The 18,482-nt window shown below is 39.9% G+C and overlaps 1 protein-coding gene across 7 annotated transcripts in view; it reads left to right on the forward strand.

Moving 5' to 3' along the window:
- GRM7 (glutamate metabotropic receptor 7) overlaps positions 1–18,482 on the forward strand; it is a 736,691-nt gene that overhangs the window by 362,487 nt on the left and 355,722 nt on the right. For all 7 annotated transcript variants that reach the window (XR_006741094.1, XR_006741093.1, XR_006741092.1 and 4 more), the window contains exons 3-4: positions 6,535–6,676; positions 13,377–13,531. Coding sequence is in view for 3 of the 7 variants with exons in the window: in XM_045579111.1 (XP_045435067.1) it covers positions 6,535–6,676; positions 13,377–13,531 (297 nt within the window). In the remaining 4 variants the exon portion in view is untranslated. The remainder of the gene's footprint in view (positions 1–6,534; positions 6,677–13,376; positions 13,532–18,482) is intronic.

The raw sequence follows: 18,482 nt of genomic DNA on the forward strand, positions 1-18,482 counted from the left end.
CTAATGAGTTTGCTGACCACTGTCCCAGGCCACCTGGAGCAGTGGTCCCAAATGTGGTACCCACACCAACAGCATCAGCATCCCCTGAGAGTTTGTTAGAAATGCAAATTCAGAAGCTTCACCCAAACCCACTGATGAGAAACCCACTGATGGGACCAGAAATAGGTGTGTTAACAAGTCCACCAGGTGAACTAATGAAGGATAAGCACTGACCTACATCTCTTGTTAAAATTCAGCATCCTCATCCTGCTCTACTACTTACTAAATAGGAATTTATTATAGGCAAGACCGAGACAGGTAGGTAGATAGACAGGTATATATGTATGTATTCATAAATGCACATTTAAAAAAAATAATTTGAGCTGACCAGCCAGTAGCTATGATGTGCAATGACCACCAGAAGCCAGAGGCTCAACGCAGGAGCTGTGGAGCGACAATAACTTTGCAGAGTGACCTCTCACACTCTGGAACTCCTTGGGGATGTTGGGCTGCTGATTTTGGCCAGATTCCCCACAGGCCAGGCCAAGGGACCCCACCTGCCAGAGGGACCCCACCTGCCAGAGGGACCCCACTCATTCCACAGATGCTCTTCGAGGCCTGATGCTGCCCCAGGTGTGGCTGGCTGGAGGTTGGCTCCAGAGTGTATCTGGCTCATCTCGCCCAGTCCTGCCCTGCTGGCAACCTTCTAATTAATTTCCTTTCAAAGTGTGCACAAATCCGTGCACCAGGCCTCTAGTTACTATTATAATGTTCTAATGGTGATATGCCGTTTCCTCATTCATTCTATATTTATTATTTGGAATTGTTCTGTAACATCCATTCTTTCTCTCTTATTTGTTTAGTCATTTCTTTGTATCAGTATGGGTTCATGCATGTGTGTCATACTCTTTGGATAATCATTCAATGCTACAGTTATTTCATTTGTCTTTCCTATTGTCCTCGCTTTGTTCATTGGATGCTCTTTCAGGGGGCTCCTCTGTCCTTTTGACATACCTAATTTTATTTTCCTTAGTGTACTTCTGGCTTCCTGCCACTGCAGTCTCTTGTATATGCCCTCCCCCAGTCTTAAAAGAAGCTGCTTCTCTAAAGGGACTCGGTTCTTTTGGTTGAAAGATGGTGTTTCAAGAACCAGCATCCAGGCATTAGGTGTGCTGGTGGCCATGGGATGTCATTGCTTCTGGGCTGTCTCAGTGGATAGTATACAACCCATGTATGAAAGACTCTCTCTCTCTCTCTCTCTCTCTCTCTCTCTCTCTCTCTCTCTCTCTCTCTCCCCCCCCACCTCCTTTCTTCCCTCCACACACATACTCACACATGAATTTACACTATATTTTTGACATTAGCACCTAGCTAATGTCAAAGTTCTTTTCCTAACACTGAGAAACCTGGCTCATTATCTACAACTTATTCACACAAAACAAACAAACAAACAAACAAACAAACAAAAAAACCCTCAAGTATGGCAAGTAGATCCAGAATTGCTGATATCCCTGTGAAAAATTTACGAATCAGAGAACCATTTTAGGTACACTTCTTTTTCTCTTTAGTCTTAGAGTTTCCAGTCAAACATCATTTTCTTCCCCAGTTATTTAGGTCAACTCCTTTTTACTCATCTCCTTCAGTGAAATTTCCCCATACATTTTAAATACAATTAGAGTTCACTTGTCACAGTCTGCATTCCATTCTGGGGTTCTTTGATATGCTGATGGATTTTTAAATTTTTTTCAAGAACTAAAGTTGAATTATTGTGGTTTGTTCTTGGTAAGTTACAGTCAGGTGTCTACCACCACAGGAACACACAGAATATTTCCATACCGCGAAACCCTTTGTTGGTCCCTTTTAGTCAACCCCTCCTTTCTCTCCCAACCCCTGGCATCCACTGATCTACTTTTCATCCCTCTGTTTGTTTGTTTGTTTCTAGATTGTCCTATGAACAGAATTCTGCATTATGCAGTCTTTTTCATTTGATTTTTTTCACATGGAAAAATGCATTTAATATTTACTCATGTTCTTCCACAAATCAATAGTTCTTTTGTTGTTGCTGAGGCGTACTCTATTGTGGATGTACCACAGTTTGTTTATCCATTCACCTGTCGACAGATGTCTTAGCTATTTCCAGTTTTAGTGATTATGAATAAAGTTGTTATAAACATTTATGAGTGCACTTGTGTGAACATAAGTTTTCAATACATTTGGATAAACAGCTAGGATTAGAACTTCTGCTTGGCATGTTAATTCTGTGTTTACCATTTTTGGAAGGCTGAGGCATTTTCCAAAGTGGCTGTACCATTGTGCAATCCCATCAGCAATGAACAAGTATTCCTATTGCTTTGCATTTTCTCTAGCATTTGGCATTGTTAGCTTTAAAAAAATCAAAATGTAATTTTAATAGGTTTGCAGTGATAAATTATTGTTTACCAGCATTTCCCTAATAACTGATATTGAGCATCTTTTTGTGTGCTTATTTGCCATCTCTGTATCTTTTCTTATGTCTGTTCAGATGGTGTGCCCATTTTGAGGTTCATTGTTGTTGTTAAGTTTTCACTGCTGAGTTTAAGAGTGCTTTATATGTTATGGTAATTCCTCAACCCCCAGACTCTAGCTTTTGTTTTCATTTTCTTAATACTATTTTTCATAGAAAAAAAGTTTTAAATTTTTATAAAATGCAATTCATCAATTTTTTATGTATCAATTAAGCTTTTTTTTTTTTGTCATATCCAAAAACTTACTGCCAAACCTAAAGTTATACAGAGTTTCCATTTTCTTCTAAAAGTTTTCTAGTTTCAGATTCTATACTTAGGTCTATCATCCATTTGGAGTTAATTTTTGGGTACAGTATGAGTTATATGTCAAGATTCATTACTTCTGCATATGGATACCCAATTGTTTCAGCATCTATGGGAAAGACTATCATTTCCCCATTTATTTCCTTTGCACTTTGCCAAGAATCAGTTGACTTCATTTATGTGAGTCTATTTCTGGACCTCTTTTCTGTTCCATCCAGTATAATAAAAGCCTAATATGCTAAGTGTCCAGTTATCCAGCTGGCCATTCAACCAATCAAAGCATAATATGCTAATGTTATGCTAAGGCTGTTCAATGGCTCGCCCACCAGAGGGCGGATGCTCTGACTGGTAGGTTAGCTTGCTGCTGGGGTCTAATCAATTGGGACTGAATGAGATGGGCTGGAAACACCCTGGAGCCCTCCTGCAGTCCATCCCTGGCTGGCCAACCTCCTGCATCCCTCCCTGGCCCCAATTGCGCACCAGTGGGGTCACTTGGCCTGGTCTGCACCCTCTCACAATCCCGGACCTCTTGAGGGATGTTGGAGAGCAGGTTTCCGCCTGAAGGCAGAACGACTGGTTGCTATGATGTGCACTGGCCACCAGGGGACAGGCTCAATGCAGGAGCTGCCTCCTGGTGATCAGTGCACTACAGGGGGAGTGCTGACCAGCCAGAAGTCGACTTCATGGCTGGCAATCATAGTGGCAGTGGAGGGAGCCTTTCCAGCCTCTGCAGCAATGCTAAGGATGTCCGACTGCTAGCTTAGGCCCTCTACCTGGAGGGCTCCTGGACTGCTAGAGGGTGCAGTCCAGGCTAAGGGGAACCTCCCCCCAATGCCAAGTGCACAAATTTCATGCACTGGGCCTCTAATGGATCTGTAAGTACCTGTCAACTGTGCTGTGGTTTGTTTCTTTTTTGCCTTTCTGATAAAAGTTAGAATTAGGGGTTGCTATATTTTGAAAAAGCTTGAGATTTTTTTTAAGCCTCACCTGAGCATATGTTCATTGATATTTTCTTAGATAGACAGAGACAGAGATAGAGATAGAGATAGAGATAGAGATAGAGATAGAGAGGTAGAGGTAGAGGTAGAGGTAGAGGTAGAGGTAGAGGTAGATTATATATATATATATATATATATATATATATATATATATATATATATATATATATATATATATAGAGAGAGAGAGAGAGAGAGAGAGAGAGAGAGAGAGAGAGAGAGAGAGAAAGAGAGAGAGAGAGATATGAATGTGAGAGAAAATTTCTCAGGTGCCACTCCCATGGGTCCCCACTGGGGATCAAACTCCCAATTCAGATATGTGCCCTGACCAGGAATAAAACCTGCAACATTTTGTTATATGAAAAGATGGTCCAATCAACTGAGTTATCCGGCCAGGGCCAAAAAGCTTGAGATTTGGTTGCAATTGCGTTGAATTTATAGATAAGATGAGGTAGATTTTATATAAATCATTTTAAAATTTCATTTATCCGTATTTATAGTTTATAACATGTAGGTCCTAGACATATTTTGTTAGACTTATAAATAAACACTGCACAATAATGATTCTGTTTTGTTTTCCTTGAATGAAATCAACTTGTTCATGATATATTTATTTTGGGGTTTTTTTGTTTTGTTTTGTTTTTTTTTAGTATTTTTGCAAGTATAATCTTTATTTTTTTATTTTTTTTGTTTGTGTAATCTCTTTATTTGATTTGGGTCTTTCATACTGTATTATGAAATGAGTGATTTTTCTCTCCTTTACTACTTTCTGGAAGGGATTGTGGGTATTATATTTTACTTATTTATTAACTGTTGGATAGACTGTCAGTGAAAATATCTGAGCCTGTATATTTCACTTATTAATTTTTTTTTCCAAAACTATGGATTTGGAATTTTTAAATATATATAAGATTAATTGGGTTGTCCATTCTTTTTTTAAAAAGAAACATTGAGGCTTTTTTTTAAAAAAAATGAGAAGGAGAGCCTAAACCGGTTTGGCTCAGTGGATGCAGCGTTGGCCTGTGGACTGAAAGGTCCTGGGTTCGATTCAGTCCAGGGCATGTAACTTAGTTGTGGGCACATCCTCAGTAGGGAGTGTGCAAGAGGCAGCTGATTGATGATTCTCTCTCATCGGTGTTTCTAACTCTCTATCCCTCTCTTACTTTCTGAAAAAATAAATAAATACATAAATAAATAAATAAATTAGTAAAATATATTTTTTCAAAATGAGAGGGAGAGAGAGATAGAAACATCAATGATGGAAATCATTGATTGGCTGACTCCTGCACGCCCCCTACTGGGGATGGAGCCCAATTCAGCACCCTTCAGTCCCTCAGCCAGTGCTCCTCCCACTGAGCCAAACTGGCCAAGCCTGGTTATCTGTTTATTCAGTTTTGGTAGTTTATGTCTTTTAAGGAATGATTCCATTTCAGCTGCTGGACATACTATCATAAAGTTGTTTACAATATCCTTTTTCTTATTTCTTGAATTAAGAGCCTCAGTTGCTTAGTTTGGAATTCTTCTTTCTTTAATGCAAGCATTTAATTATATGCATTTCCCTCTAACTACCACTTTAGCTCTAATCTATGCATTTTAATAAGTTGCACTTACATTTTCACTTAGTTATAAATATTTTCTTAATTTTCCTTGGCACTTCCTCTCTGACCCATGAATGATTTAGAGCAGCGTTTTTCAACCGCTGTTTCGCGGCACATGTTGCCTGGTGTGCCGTAGGTGCAGACAAGACAAGAATTTTATAATTTTTCACTATTTTGTTTACTTAATATTTCATAATAAAGTAATTATAAAATACTTTCTTTGTGTTTATTTGATTCCTATTCAAGAGAATTACTTTATATATAGTCAATATAGGCACAGAGTTAAATTTTTTAACATTTTCTAATGGTGGTGTGCCTCGTGATTTTTTTCATGAAACAAGTGTGCCTTTGCCCAAAAAAGGTTGAAAAACACTGATTTAGAGTACTTGACCCAGGAGCTGCTAATAAGCAAGAAGTGGTGCTGTGGGGCATTCCTGTATCGGTTGCTTGGGAAATGGCTGCATATTTCTGTCTTCATATTTGCATATCAGTTTGGCTCCAAGAAATTTGGAGTAAATTAATTAATTTATTTAATCCTCTTCTAGCATAAAATGGCTAATGATATAAGATTTTAAAGGTGAAGTAACATACATGAAACAATTGTGGCTTGGCACATAGTACATGGTAAATGAAAATGTGTTACTATGATTTATAATAGTTGGTGGTGGTGTTTTTGTCATTGTTTTAGTTTTAGACTTACTTGATTGGCTCTGAGCTTGAAAAGTTGGGACCGGTATGAAGGAAAAAAAAAAATAAAGTAATGGAATGCAAACTCTGGAGAATTCACAGAGATAAGATGGACCTGTTTCTATCATTATTAGTTTATTTATTATAGGCATTGCATTCATTTTCAAGACCCCCTGGCACCCACTTTGTCAATATCAACCTACCTCCCCAGAATCAATGATTGGTATCCCTGGGCATACTTAGCCATTTATAAGTGCCTGACAAAGGGTATGAGGCTGTACAATACCATGGATGGTACACCAAGTATGAACTCAGGACTCTGCATAATGTCTTAAAACTTCCTCATTCAGCAACATCACTAAAAAAATTGCTGTGCACACAGAATTCAAAATCCCCTCCTCCCCAGTTACTTTCTGTGGTGTCCTCGGGAATTTGATTGAAACTCTGCTTTCTTTTCTTAAACAGGTGGGCTCTGCATTGCCCAGTCGGTGAGAATCCCCCAGGAGCGCAAAGATAGGACCATCGACTTCGATAAGATTATCAAACAGCTCCTGGACACCCCCAACTCCAGGGCCGTCGTGATTTTTGCCAACGATGAGGATATAAAGTAAGGATTACTGGGGACATTTGTTAATATGCATGCTGCAACAAAACCGGTTTGGCTCAGTGGATAGAGCTTTGGCCTGTGAACTGAAGGGTCCCAGGTTCAATTCTGAGCAATGGCATGTACCTTGGTTGCGGGCACATCTCCTATTGGGGGTGTGCAGGAGGCAGCTGATCGATGTTTTTCTCTCATCCATGTTTCTAGTTCTCTATCCCTCTCCTTTCCTCTCTATAAAAAATCAATAAAATATGTTTTTTAAAATATGCATGCTGTGCCGAAACCGGTTTGCTTCAGTGGATAGAGCGCCAGCCTGCGGACTCAAGGGTCCTGGGTTCGATTCTGGTCAAGGGCACATACCTTGGTTGCGGGCACATCCCCAGTGAGGAGTGTGCAAGAGGCAGCTGGTCAATGTTTCTCTCTCATCGACGTTTCTAACTCTCTATCCCTCTCAATTCCTCTGTGTAAAATCAATAAAGTATATATTTTTAAAAAATGTGCATGCTGCAACTTTAGGAAATGGAAAGATCCTATTACTGGCAGAGAAAGAAACAGGAGAACAGAGAATCAACTCTATAATCAACTCTATAACCTGTATGTGCTTTCTACCCCACACACAGTTACCAGGAACCATGAAGCTGCAGTGTGTTACTGTTCTGCCCTATCTTTCCCTCCTATTAGCAGAATAATAGATATAATTACTTATAAGAAGAGAAAGCCAAAGATAAACACTTATCCACATGTAACAGACTTATCCAAAGAATGTTCCTCTTAATGTAAAAGAAAAATGTCATAACGCTGACTGTATCGCTGCAGCTTGCCACTCCATATGCTCAAAACCACACTAGCCACACCTCTCCTTCCCAATCTTTTCCTCTCTCTTTCCTCCTCTCAGTCCTCCTTGGAGTGAAAAATCTGATTGTAATCTCAACTTCCCTTTTTTCCTCATTTCTTCCATTCTTGGCCACGCCTTGGACAGCTAACCTCTCAAATGTTTCTGGAACCCAAACACCCTCCACTTTGTTTTCTTCTCTTTCTTTTTTTTTTTTTTTTTTTTTTTTTTTTTTTTTAATATATTATATTGATTTTTTACAGAGAGGAAGGGAGAGAGATGAGAGTTAGAAACATCAGTGAAAGAGAGTCATCGATCAGCTGCCTCTTGCACACCCCCTACTGGGGATATGCCTGCAACCAAGGCACATGCCCTTGACTGGAATCGAACCCGGGACCCTTGCGTCCGCAGGCCAATGCTCTATCCACTGAGCCAGACTGGTTTCAGCAACACCCCCCCAGTTTCTTAACTCACTGCCACCACCCTGATCAAGAATCCTTATTTATTTATTTACCTTTTTTAGAATAAAGAGTAATTACATATGATTAATAACTCAGAAACAATACAAAGATCTAGGGAAAAATAGAATCCCCTCTATCCTGTACCCTAGCTCACAGGTTGTCCCTCCCAGTTTCTTACAGGTTCCTCTCGAGGTGGTCCGTCTTTTACACAAACAGCTACATACTGTGTATAAATTCTCCTCTCCTCCTTGCTAGCCCTCACTTGCCATTTTATCGGTGAGGTCTTTGAATGCCAGTGCCTGTAAATCTATTCAGTCTTTTTAATAGCTGTGCAGAATTTCATTTTATATCTCTATTGTAAATCATCTAGCTGTCCCCTATTGATTGACATTTAAGTTTGATGATAGACTTTTGTAACTATAAATAATGCTGCAATAAACTTCCTTTTTCACAAATCTGTGTGCACAAATATAAGTATACACATGTTATATAACATACTAGAGGCCCAGTGCATAAAATTTGTGCACGGGGGAAGGGTCCTTCAGCCTGACCTGCACCCTCTCCAGTCCTGGAGCCCTTATACCTTAGGCCAACTCCCCATAGTTCTCTGCTCTCTGCAGGCCCTGGCTGCTCCATGCCCACTACCCAGAGTCTCTCAGCAGCCCAGAGGCCCTCAGCAGCTGGAATGGAATGCTTGTCTTGTCACCATAGCAATGAAGCAAGCATTCTGCCAGGCCACTCATGCTGCCCACTCTCAGCAGCTGCCCCCCTGGGACCTGGGAACTCTGGCAGACTGGGTGCCACCATCTTGTGGGTATGGGTGCACCATCTATGTGGTAGAGTGATGGTCAGCTTGCATATTCCCTATTTATTAGGTAAGATATATGTGTGAAGATATAATAAGATCTACAAATGTATAATAATATACAAATATATTATTTTATATGTGTATAGTCTACATATTTATAAATTCCTAGAAAAGAAGTTTCCAGGACAAAGATATACCCCTTCTTAAACAATATGAGAATATCCTACCTAATAAAAGAGTGATATGCAAATTAGCCATCACTCTGCTATACCTACCAGCCATGCTCACCATCTAATCAGAGCAAGTATGCAAATAAACCCAACCAAGATGGCTATAGCCACAGGGAGCAGAGGGTTCCCAGACTGGAGAGGGTGCAGGCTGGGCTGAGGGACAACCACCCCCCGCCCTGCCCCATGCACAAATTTCATGCACAGGGCCTCTAGTTGCCTTATAAAGAGGTTGTGCAACTAACACTTCTGCTTATGAGAAAGGGCTGTGTAGGTTTTATGAGATCTTTGCCCTATAGTTTAAAATACTACATTATTGAATTTGAAAGTTAATATCTTTTATCAAGGGTAATTTTAAGGGCCAAGCTTATTCCATCCTGCTGGGATTATTGCATTATTAGAGGCCTGGTGCAAGAAATTCATACATGGGCAGGGTCCCTAGGCCACGCTGATGATCAGGGCCAAACTGTGAGGCGACTGGTGGGGTGATCAGAGTCCTCCCACTGGCACCTGCCTTGGCTGGCCTCATGTCACCCACTTGTTGGCCCTGCCCCCTGCTGCCACCACTGGTCACTTCCCTCTGTGGGCTACCAGTGGGGCGATTGGGGGACCTGCTGGCACCTGCCTTGCTTGGCCTGGGGCCTGGGGGAAGCTCCTGCATTGAGCGTCTGCCCCCTGGTGGTCAGTGTGCATCATAGTGACACAGTTGTTCTGCCGTTTGGTTGTTTTTCATGTTAGGCTTTTATTATATAGGATCATCATGGCCAGCCTACCAGTCTGTGCATTTCCCTTCCCAGTGTGCCACATGCCACCTCTGAATCCACCCATCTTGCCAGTATTAAGCTCTGATTGTAGGTGTCAGGATGTTCAATGCAGAGTGTGAACCTGAGGTTGGCATATCTGAGGTTTGTATTCTACTTAAATGAGCACTGTCTCTCCTTGGCAGGCGCCCCTCCCCATCTTGTTTTCAACTTTGGAGGCCTCAGTTCTCCCGTCAATACAATAAAAATCCTTCGGAGCAGTTTTTATGGTGATCCTGCCCCAGCTACCCTGGGAATATTTCACTCCACACTCTCTCATGAGTGTGTGATTAAAAACTCAGAAACAATACAAATATCTAGAGAGAAACAAGTGGGCATTGGGCCCACTTGTGTTTCCTCCTCCCAGGTCTCTGCACGTTCTCTTCCACCTGCTATTTTTATTTTTAATCTGAGGCTTTACATTTTTATTTTTCAATTATAGTTTACAGTCAGTACTATTTTATATTAAGTTCAAGTTGCCAGAAAAGCTGTGGTACATGTATGTAATGGCCACAAAGAAGAATGAAATCTTAACTTGTATCACAGCATGGATGGACCTAGAGGGTGAAATGTTAGGCAGAGAAAAACAAAGGTCATATGATTTTACTTATGTGTACAATCTAAAGACCAAAAAGCAAACAAGCAAAGGAGATGCTGAGAGCAGACTGATGTTTGCCAGAGGGGAGGGGTGGAGAGGGGCTGGGTGTCCTCAGGCCCTATTACAGTGCTCAGTACATAGGATCCTATATAAATAGAATCTAAAATAAAGAGCTAATATGCTAATTAGAACTAACAAACAGTAGAGCAGTCATCTGGACAACCATCTGGACGACCTTCCGGACGAAGCTGGGGCTGTGAGGGCTGAGCCCCTTGCGTAAATTTTGTGCACCCGGCCTCTAGTATTCTTAATATATGGCATTCAATGGGTGAATAAAATGCCTAGTCAAATGCCCACGATTTAATCATTTAAATACAGGCTCGCCTTTCTGACCTCATGATGTCTTCACAAGTGGTTCTATTTTAATAGTTATAACTCCTCTCCACTCTCCCAGTTCTCCTCCCAAAAGGCATGACTCTGGTTCTCCAACATCTCCTGGTCTCTCCTTCATCATGACTTTTGTTCACGGTGTTTCTTCTCTCTTTCTCTTCCTGTTGCAAGTGTGTCTGTTCTTCAAGGTTTACTTCAAATAGTCTCTTCTTTATGGGCACTGTTTCTGATCACCCCTTATTTCTCTCCTTATAAAATGCTGACTTTTTTGCTCTTAGGGCATTTTCTTTCATACTTTGTGACTTAGTTATTTCAGAGAATTTTTATTTCATAATATTACTCTGTCTTTTTGCTCCAGGTTTTGTCACTTCATTGATGCCTTTCGTAATCATCTCATATATCTTTTTTTTTCATACCCATTTTATACATTTTAAAATATGTAATATGTTGATAAGATGTGGCTTTGTGTATATTTCTACTTTTATTTTAATCCTCACACAAGTATATATTTTTTATTGATTTTAGAGAGAGAGGAAAGAGGAAGAGAGATGAGAGAGAGAGAGAGAAAGAGAGAATTCATCATATATTATTATAGCACATAAAAATTTTACTGCAAATAGCAATGGTGATAAATTAGTTTTAATACTCCTGATCTTCAGGTAATGTGAGGTTTTAATTTGGGCTATAAAAATGTATATAATCCTCTTAATAACTGTGCTATTTTTTGTGTGTTGTGGCTTGTTTGCGTGTTTATTTTATATTGTGATTTATAGTAATGATAGCAGTAATGGCTCTTGAGCACAGTAATAGAATTCCGTGCATATATGTGTCTCCCAGAACATTATCTTAAGCACACTGATGTCTGAGAGTATAAATGACCTACAGTGTTATGTTATTTCTGTTTTCAGGAAATTTACACTATAGATTGGAAATTTTGAGATTTCTTAGAACATTAACTTGAAATACTTTGTTGGAGAATAGCAGTGAGAAGATATTAATATCTAGATTTTGAAACAGAGATAGGTGCTAAATCAGTCATGCATACTAATAATTTGGATTTTAGACAAGACTGGATTCTTTTCTGGAACACTTTCTTCTGATTATAAAGCAATACATAGCTACTTTAAGTCCACTGAAAAATGTGGAGAAGTTTTCGCTGTTGCTGTTTAGTAAAAGGAACTCTTAAGTTTACTTTGCCTCTTGCTTATCTAGAAAAATCAAAGGTGAGAGAGAATAATCACAAACTATGATTTTATGTAATCCCTATAAAACTTGAAATCTCATCCTAACCGGTTTGGCTCAGTGGATAGAGCATTGGCCTGAGGACTCAAGGGTCCCAGGTTCAATTCAGGTCAAGGGCATGTACTTTAATTATGGGCACATCCCCAGTAGGGAGTATGCAGGAGGCAGCTGATTGATGTTTCTTTCTCATCAATGTTTGTTCCTTTCTCACTGTAAAAAATATCAATAAATTATATTTAAAAAAAAAAACTTGAAATCTCATTACTCAGAGATAACCACTAAAAAATTCTGGACTGAGGTTTGTAATATTTTTTTTCTAAACATGTATGAGTTTTCCCTAACAGAATCAAGATCACAATGAATTTTATATTTTCCTTTTAGCAATTGACATTTCACTTTTTGTACCACAAATATTTTAAAATGGTTTAATCCTACTCATCTTAACAAATAACCCACACTCTTCCTTAAATACGTTAGGGTGAATGTCCATTTTTTGTATTTATGTCAGTTTTATCTTTATTTCCTTGTTTCATTCCCCGCCCCCCTTTTTATTCACTTCAGAATTACCAGCGGTGAATGGTTTTTGTTAACAACAGATTGTATATTATTCATATTTTTATATATATTTCAATTTATTACTTAAGCTGAAATATCAATAATACTTACCATTTCTTCCATCCTCTATCTCCTGCCTTTGACATCCATATTTTTCTGTGCTCTTATATTCTAACCCTATAGTTTTAACTGTGTACATACAGAAGTAAAGGCAAATTTTGGTAAGTTTTCATCACATGAGAATTGAACAGTTTTTTTGTAGCTTTTTATTTGACTTTTTTTTTATTTAACAATGCCTTGTGAAAATTACATGGAGTATATTTTTAATTGCTTTCCGTCCATCTTTTGGATGTGCGGTATTTATGTAACCAGTTCCCTGTTGCTTTGCATTCTGGTTCTCTTTAATGAACCTAGAGTTTTGACAGTATATCAGTAGAAGTGATGCACTACATCAAGTATAAACAATTGATTGTGTGTCATTTTTTAATAAAAATAATAAATGAATGTATTTTTTAAAATACGACTGAAATAATTTTGGTGTAAAACATTGATCTTCTTTCTCATTCCTCTAAACTATTTTGCTCTATTTTCCTCAAGCCATTTTGATAGTTTTTCTTATTGGTTTAGAAAGTCTCTTTATATATTAAAGCTATAAATCCTTTCACTTACATTTTGGGCATCAGTTATTTCTTTGTGAAATGGTAGCTTCCTTTTCTTCTGCTTGATCCCTAATTTGCTTGTATTCAATAGCTGTTCTTTATCCTAATACACTTCTTCTCATTTCTTTCTGCAGGCAGATCCTTGCAGCAGCCAAAAGAGCTGACCAAGTGGGCCACTTTCTTTGGGTGGGCTCAGACAGCTGGGGATCCAAAATAAACCCACTGTACCAACACGAAGACATCGCAGAAGGAGCCATCACCATTCAGCCCAAGAGAGCAACCGTGGAAGGTAGGGTTATGTCAGTCTAAGAAATGCTCAAAAAGTGGTTGGTGCCATGTAGGGCATTTATATCTCTTTGAGAGTTTGGCATTTCTACAATTTATGTTCTCCTTTCATTTGAAAATAAAATTTATTTCTAAAAGAAGACACTACAAAGAAAAGGAACTCTCCGCTGGTATCCTGCTTTGTGTTTCTTTTCTGAAGGGCCAGGTCTCCAAAGATTCCTTAAAACATGCTTTGCACATTAAAGAGAATTGTATCTTCTCACTCAAAAGAGATAAAATATTTGCATTTCTTTCTACTTTGTCTCCATTCCAATTGAACTAATTATTCTCCCCAGATGACTGCTTGGTCTGTGTAGGCCTTTTAAAGACAGGCTGGGTTGTGGTTCTGTCACTCTGGCTTCTGTGTTATCTGGGGAGATAAAGATCCCACGCGTGCACTGGGAAGCTCTGAACTAATTTCATCTCCCCATACATGTCTGGGGAAGATTGCCTGTCTTACACCCCAGACCAACATTTGCAGATGGGCACAAGAATGCAAGACATTTTAAACTATCTCAGCTCCCTTTCACTCCAAAAACCTGAGTATCAGTGGTGTGCTTTGTTCTTTGCAGAACTGGTAAAACAGGATTAGGGCAAAATCTTACCCTCAAAGCTTACCTGAAGGAAGATATCAGAAAATAGTCAATGACTGTGAAGCATCCTGACACAATACAAAATAGAGGCCCCAGGGCACAATGCCAGTACTGTGGAAGTTCCTCTAGGGCCGTGATGCTGTGGTTGGGGAAGACTCCCCAGAGGAGGGGAAACAAGGGCGCTTAGAACTCATCAGGCAGATAATGAGAAGAAGCCGCTGGAGAAGCTTCCAGCCCTGGAGATAGGAACAGAGGAGTGAAGAAGCAGGGCACGCTGTGGCAATTGCAAATACTTCACTCTGCAGCGTGGTCCTCAAATTCTCCCAACTCTTTAAACATTGCCCCTTTGCAGGGCATTGGCAAAACTCTTCCCTCTTCTAGAGTACTGGGTAATACACTATTTGGCTAACAGACTCCTTTCTATCCTTTGGGTGTCAGCTCAGACATTAATTTTCCATGCAAGCGAGCTGTGACCATTCCACGCAGTCAAGTCTATTGCTTCTACAGCATCGCACATAACTCCTACCATCGTAGAGCCTCTAAACTTGTCTCTATGTAGAAATGTATCTGTTATGCACCATGATACCCTCAGCTTCTACATCTTGGACTGGATACGGCAGGTGCTCAAACAGCTTTTTAATTATTTGTGTGCCTGGGTAGGATGGAGGAAACACAAACCACCTGAGAAGCTGCACAAACATGGCTGAAGAGTAGGCCAGAGTTGTATTGTGAACGGTCTTGGAAACTACATTGTGAAATTTGTACTTCTTTTTTTGAAAGTCTGAACAGCATCTGTGGATATAAGTAGGATGTGATCAGAGGGTGTTACAAAGCTCACTCAGGTGACTGTGTGGAGGAATGACACGTCAGAGTTGGGTGAGAATCTAAGCAAAGCAACAGATTAAAATGCCTCTGCTGAGTTCCTCTCTTTCTGAGCTGTAGATGCCACACAGACATGAATGTCCACACTCCATGATTACTGGCCTTAGCTTTAAATGTTCTAGGAAATTAGCCGAAACCAGTTTGATCAGTGGATAGGGCATTGGCCTGCAGACTGAAAAATCCCAGGTTCGATTCCGGTCAAGGGCATGTACCTTGGTTGCTGGCACATCCCAAGTGGGGGATGGGGAGGAGGCAGCTGATCAATGATTCTCTCTCATTGATGTTTTTAACTCTCTATCCCTCTCTCTTCCTCTCTGTAAAAAAATCAATAAAATATATTAAAAATAAATAAAAATAAATATTTTAGGAAATTAGTATCTCAAGTTCTATACATTTTCAAAACAAAATACATTTTCCTTGTATACTTAGGGATACACAAAGTTATTCAGTCAGATACAAAACTGCATCATGAATCTGCCCGCCCCCCAAAATGTGGTCCCAAACATTGATATGGGAGAGAAATGTTGTTATCAATAAAAATATCAGAATGTATTGAATCAGCAAATCTTCATTCAAAACTTTCCACCCCTACCCAGATAAAATAATGATGATTTTCACCTGGCTGTTTATAAATGCCATGATTTCTACCTACCCATATTTTCTTCTGTATTGCTACAAAGATTTGTTCACTGACATATCTAGATGCTTATTATGCATTCACAGTGTCACACTCCTAAGGAAGTGAAAAAAATGCACTCAACTACACAAATTTTTAAAAAATATATTTTATTGATTTTTTTACAGAGAGGAAAGGAGATAGATAGAGAGCTAGAAACGTCGATGAGAGAGAAACATCCATCAGCTGCCTCTTGCACACTCTCTACCAGGGATATGCCCACAACCAATGTACATGCCCTTGCCCAGAATCGAACCTGGGACCTTTCAGTCCGCAGACCGATGCTCTACCACTGAGCCAAACAGGCTTTGGCTAATTACACAAATATTTTAACAAAGCTGTGGAATATATCAAACAAAACTGAGTGGAGCACACTGTATATGGGCAAGTAAGCCTTTCCCTCTTGTCTATTTTTCCCTGTTTCCTTTTTTTGTGTGTATGTTTCATATTGAATTCTAATGGGGTGGAACATCACCCAAATGTTCATAATATTGCTACATCCCTTTTTCTTCGTGGTTTGTAATGCTGGGGCGTCAAATGTGACTAGAAAACAAGCCAATCAGTAATCAACAGTTGTTCGCTTTAGATCCATATTTTGAACATGTTCTGCAAACATCGGATTTTTTGACTGGTCTTTTCCGTATCTGCATGAATAATTAACGATAAATTGCCTTGGGCCAAAGTGCTAGCAACTATATTGCCTTTGTGAGACTAGTTAGTGTTCATCTTCTTTTATCTCCTATCCGTGTTTGTTCTTCATTTGTAGGAAAAAAGGGCCTTCGTGTTTGCTAGCCAAGGGGGTCGTTTATTCCCCCTTTCAATTTAATGAGGATAGGAACTGTGCCCAGAAAGGTCAGCTGTGGCTCTGCTGGCTGCCCAGCGGCATGCAGGGATCTCAGAATGTCTCCAGAACTTGGCAGATCTCCTCCAGCTCCTAAGCCAAAACAATTCTGTCATTTTTAGTGTCTCTGCATTGTCTGATGAGCCAAGAGATCGCTGGCATAGTCCTCTCTTCTGTTGCCCCATTACCTAGGACTCTCCTTATCCTCTCCAGCCCCCAGCGAGTCCACAGAGCCAGACAAGCCCAAGTTGCCATTAACTCTTTGTCCTCCAAAGTACTCCACTTCTCTGAGAGTAGTGTCTTAGGCATTTTCTAATGACAGCCAGAAAGGATGACAGACCAGTGTCTTTTCATCCATGCCATAATCACTAACATTAGGGAGTTAGGATCATGAAGGGCAAGTTTTCAAAGCGGACCCTGATGTCTCTGTCGATTGGTAATGATTTTTAAATGGGTCCCTGGAGCAGCTAAGTTCCTGAACTAAGTCTGGGATATATATGTGGGCAAAGACAAAAAATGCTCTGACCTGACATACAAAGATTGGTTAGTTCATGCTTTTTAACTCAAGATTGACATGAATGCTTTCTTCATTTCATACTAAAACCAGCAAGATTAAAGCTATGAAGAACTGAGCCGAACATTGCTACATTGCTGACTGCAATGTAGATATGTCCTACTTTAGCCTTCTGTGGTTACCTGGGATGTTCCTCACGTGTCTTAAGGTTTTGTTTGATGAATGGGAGAAAAACGCCAAGAAATGCACGATTGCCTTGAATCATAATTATTGGTAAGCAATGCATATGCCTTTTAGACCTGATGCCTTGTTTAATGAGAGAGCTTTTAGAAGACTGCCTATTCCCTGTCATGACAGTTTCAGTTATTGGGTCTTTCATAAGTGCTTATAAGCTCTATCTGGGTATTGGGCATGGATTTAAGCACTGAGATGTAGCAGGTGGCAATCTAGACCCCCGTCCTGCCTTCATGAAGTTGCTGTCTTACTGTGGAAGTGGCAGGTGATTAAAAAAAAAAGAGACTATAAATAAGGTAATTACTCTGAGGTACATTCCCTTAAAGACCAGCTTGTCAGCTATGGACATGCCTAGGAAAAGGAAGAGGGGTCAGGCAGCCAGGATGCACTGTGGGTCCAAAGAAGACTGGGAGGGTGGGATGCAGGCCACTAGCTCAGCCTCTGTAACTGGTTCTGGGTTCCAGGCACATACTCCTATCAGATCTTTCACTACCTGAGTCTACCAAGGTTTCCCGTTTTCCTTTTTCTTACTGATCTGGAAAATAAGCAATTTCCTTCAAGATATATAAAAGTTAATCTTTTCAAAAGACTTTTAGCCTTTCCCAGAGTTAGTTTACTCTGCTACACCAGTCTAATTGCTCCCTCAGTCCAAAATGTGCTACATGCCCCATTTACAGCATACTCACTTGTGCAGATAGCACTCAGTGGATTCTGAACCTTGAGGGCAGTGCCTGCAGCCTGTGGCTTCCCTCTGATTTTCCATCTTTGATCGCACAGCCTTGGTATTCACTAGAGGATCTAGCACGGAGTAAGTTTTTGAAAAGAGACATTTATCTTTTCTGTCTATTATATCTGAATGTATTATATCTGAATATGGAAAGGACTGCATGTTTGTATGAATTTGAAATTTTCTCAGGATGAGGACATATTTATCCAAAATGGTTTGTCTCTTTGACATTTTGTTCCAAGAAATTTAGAGGAAAGATGCACTTGACCCTCCAATTCAGTTGTCTCCTGAAATTTCAGATGTGGGTTCATACACGTTTTCTTCTGCTCTCCACTTTCTTTGCAATTTTTGAGGAACTTCCTATACAGGCCTGGCACAATGGCTCAATTAGGTGACTTGTTAAATGCTACAAACATAGAAAGCAGAAAGTGCGGCTAAGGCTGCCTCCA

Source organism: Pipistrellus kuhlii, unplaced genomic scaffold, assembly GCF_014108245.1.
Source record: "Pipistrellus kuhlii isolate mPipKuh1 unplaced genomic scaffold, mPipKuh1.p scaffold_m20_p_11, whole genome shotgun sequence".
Lineage (NCBI taxonomy): Eukaryota > Metazoa > Chordata > Mammalia > Chiroptera > Vespertilionidae > Pipistrellus > Pipistrellus kuhlii.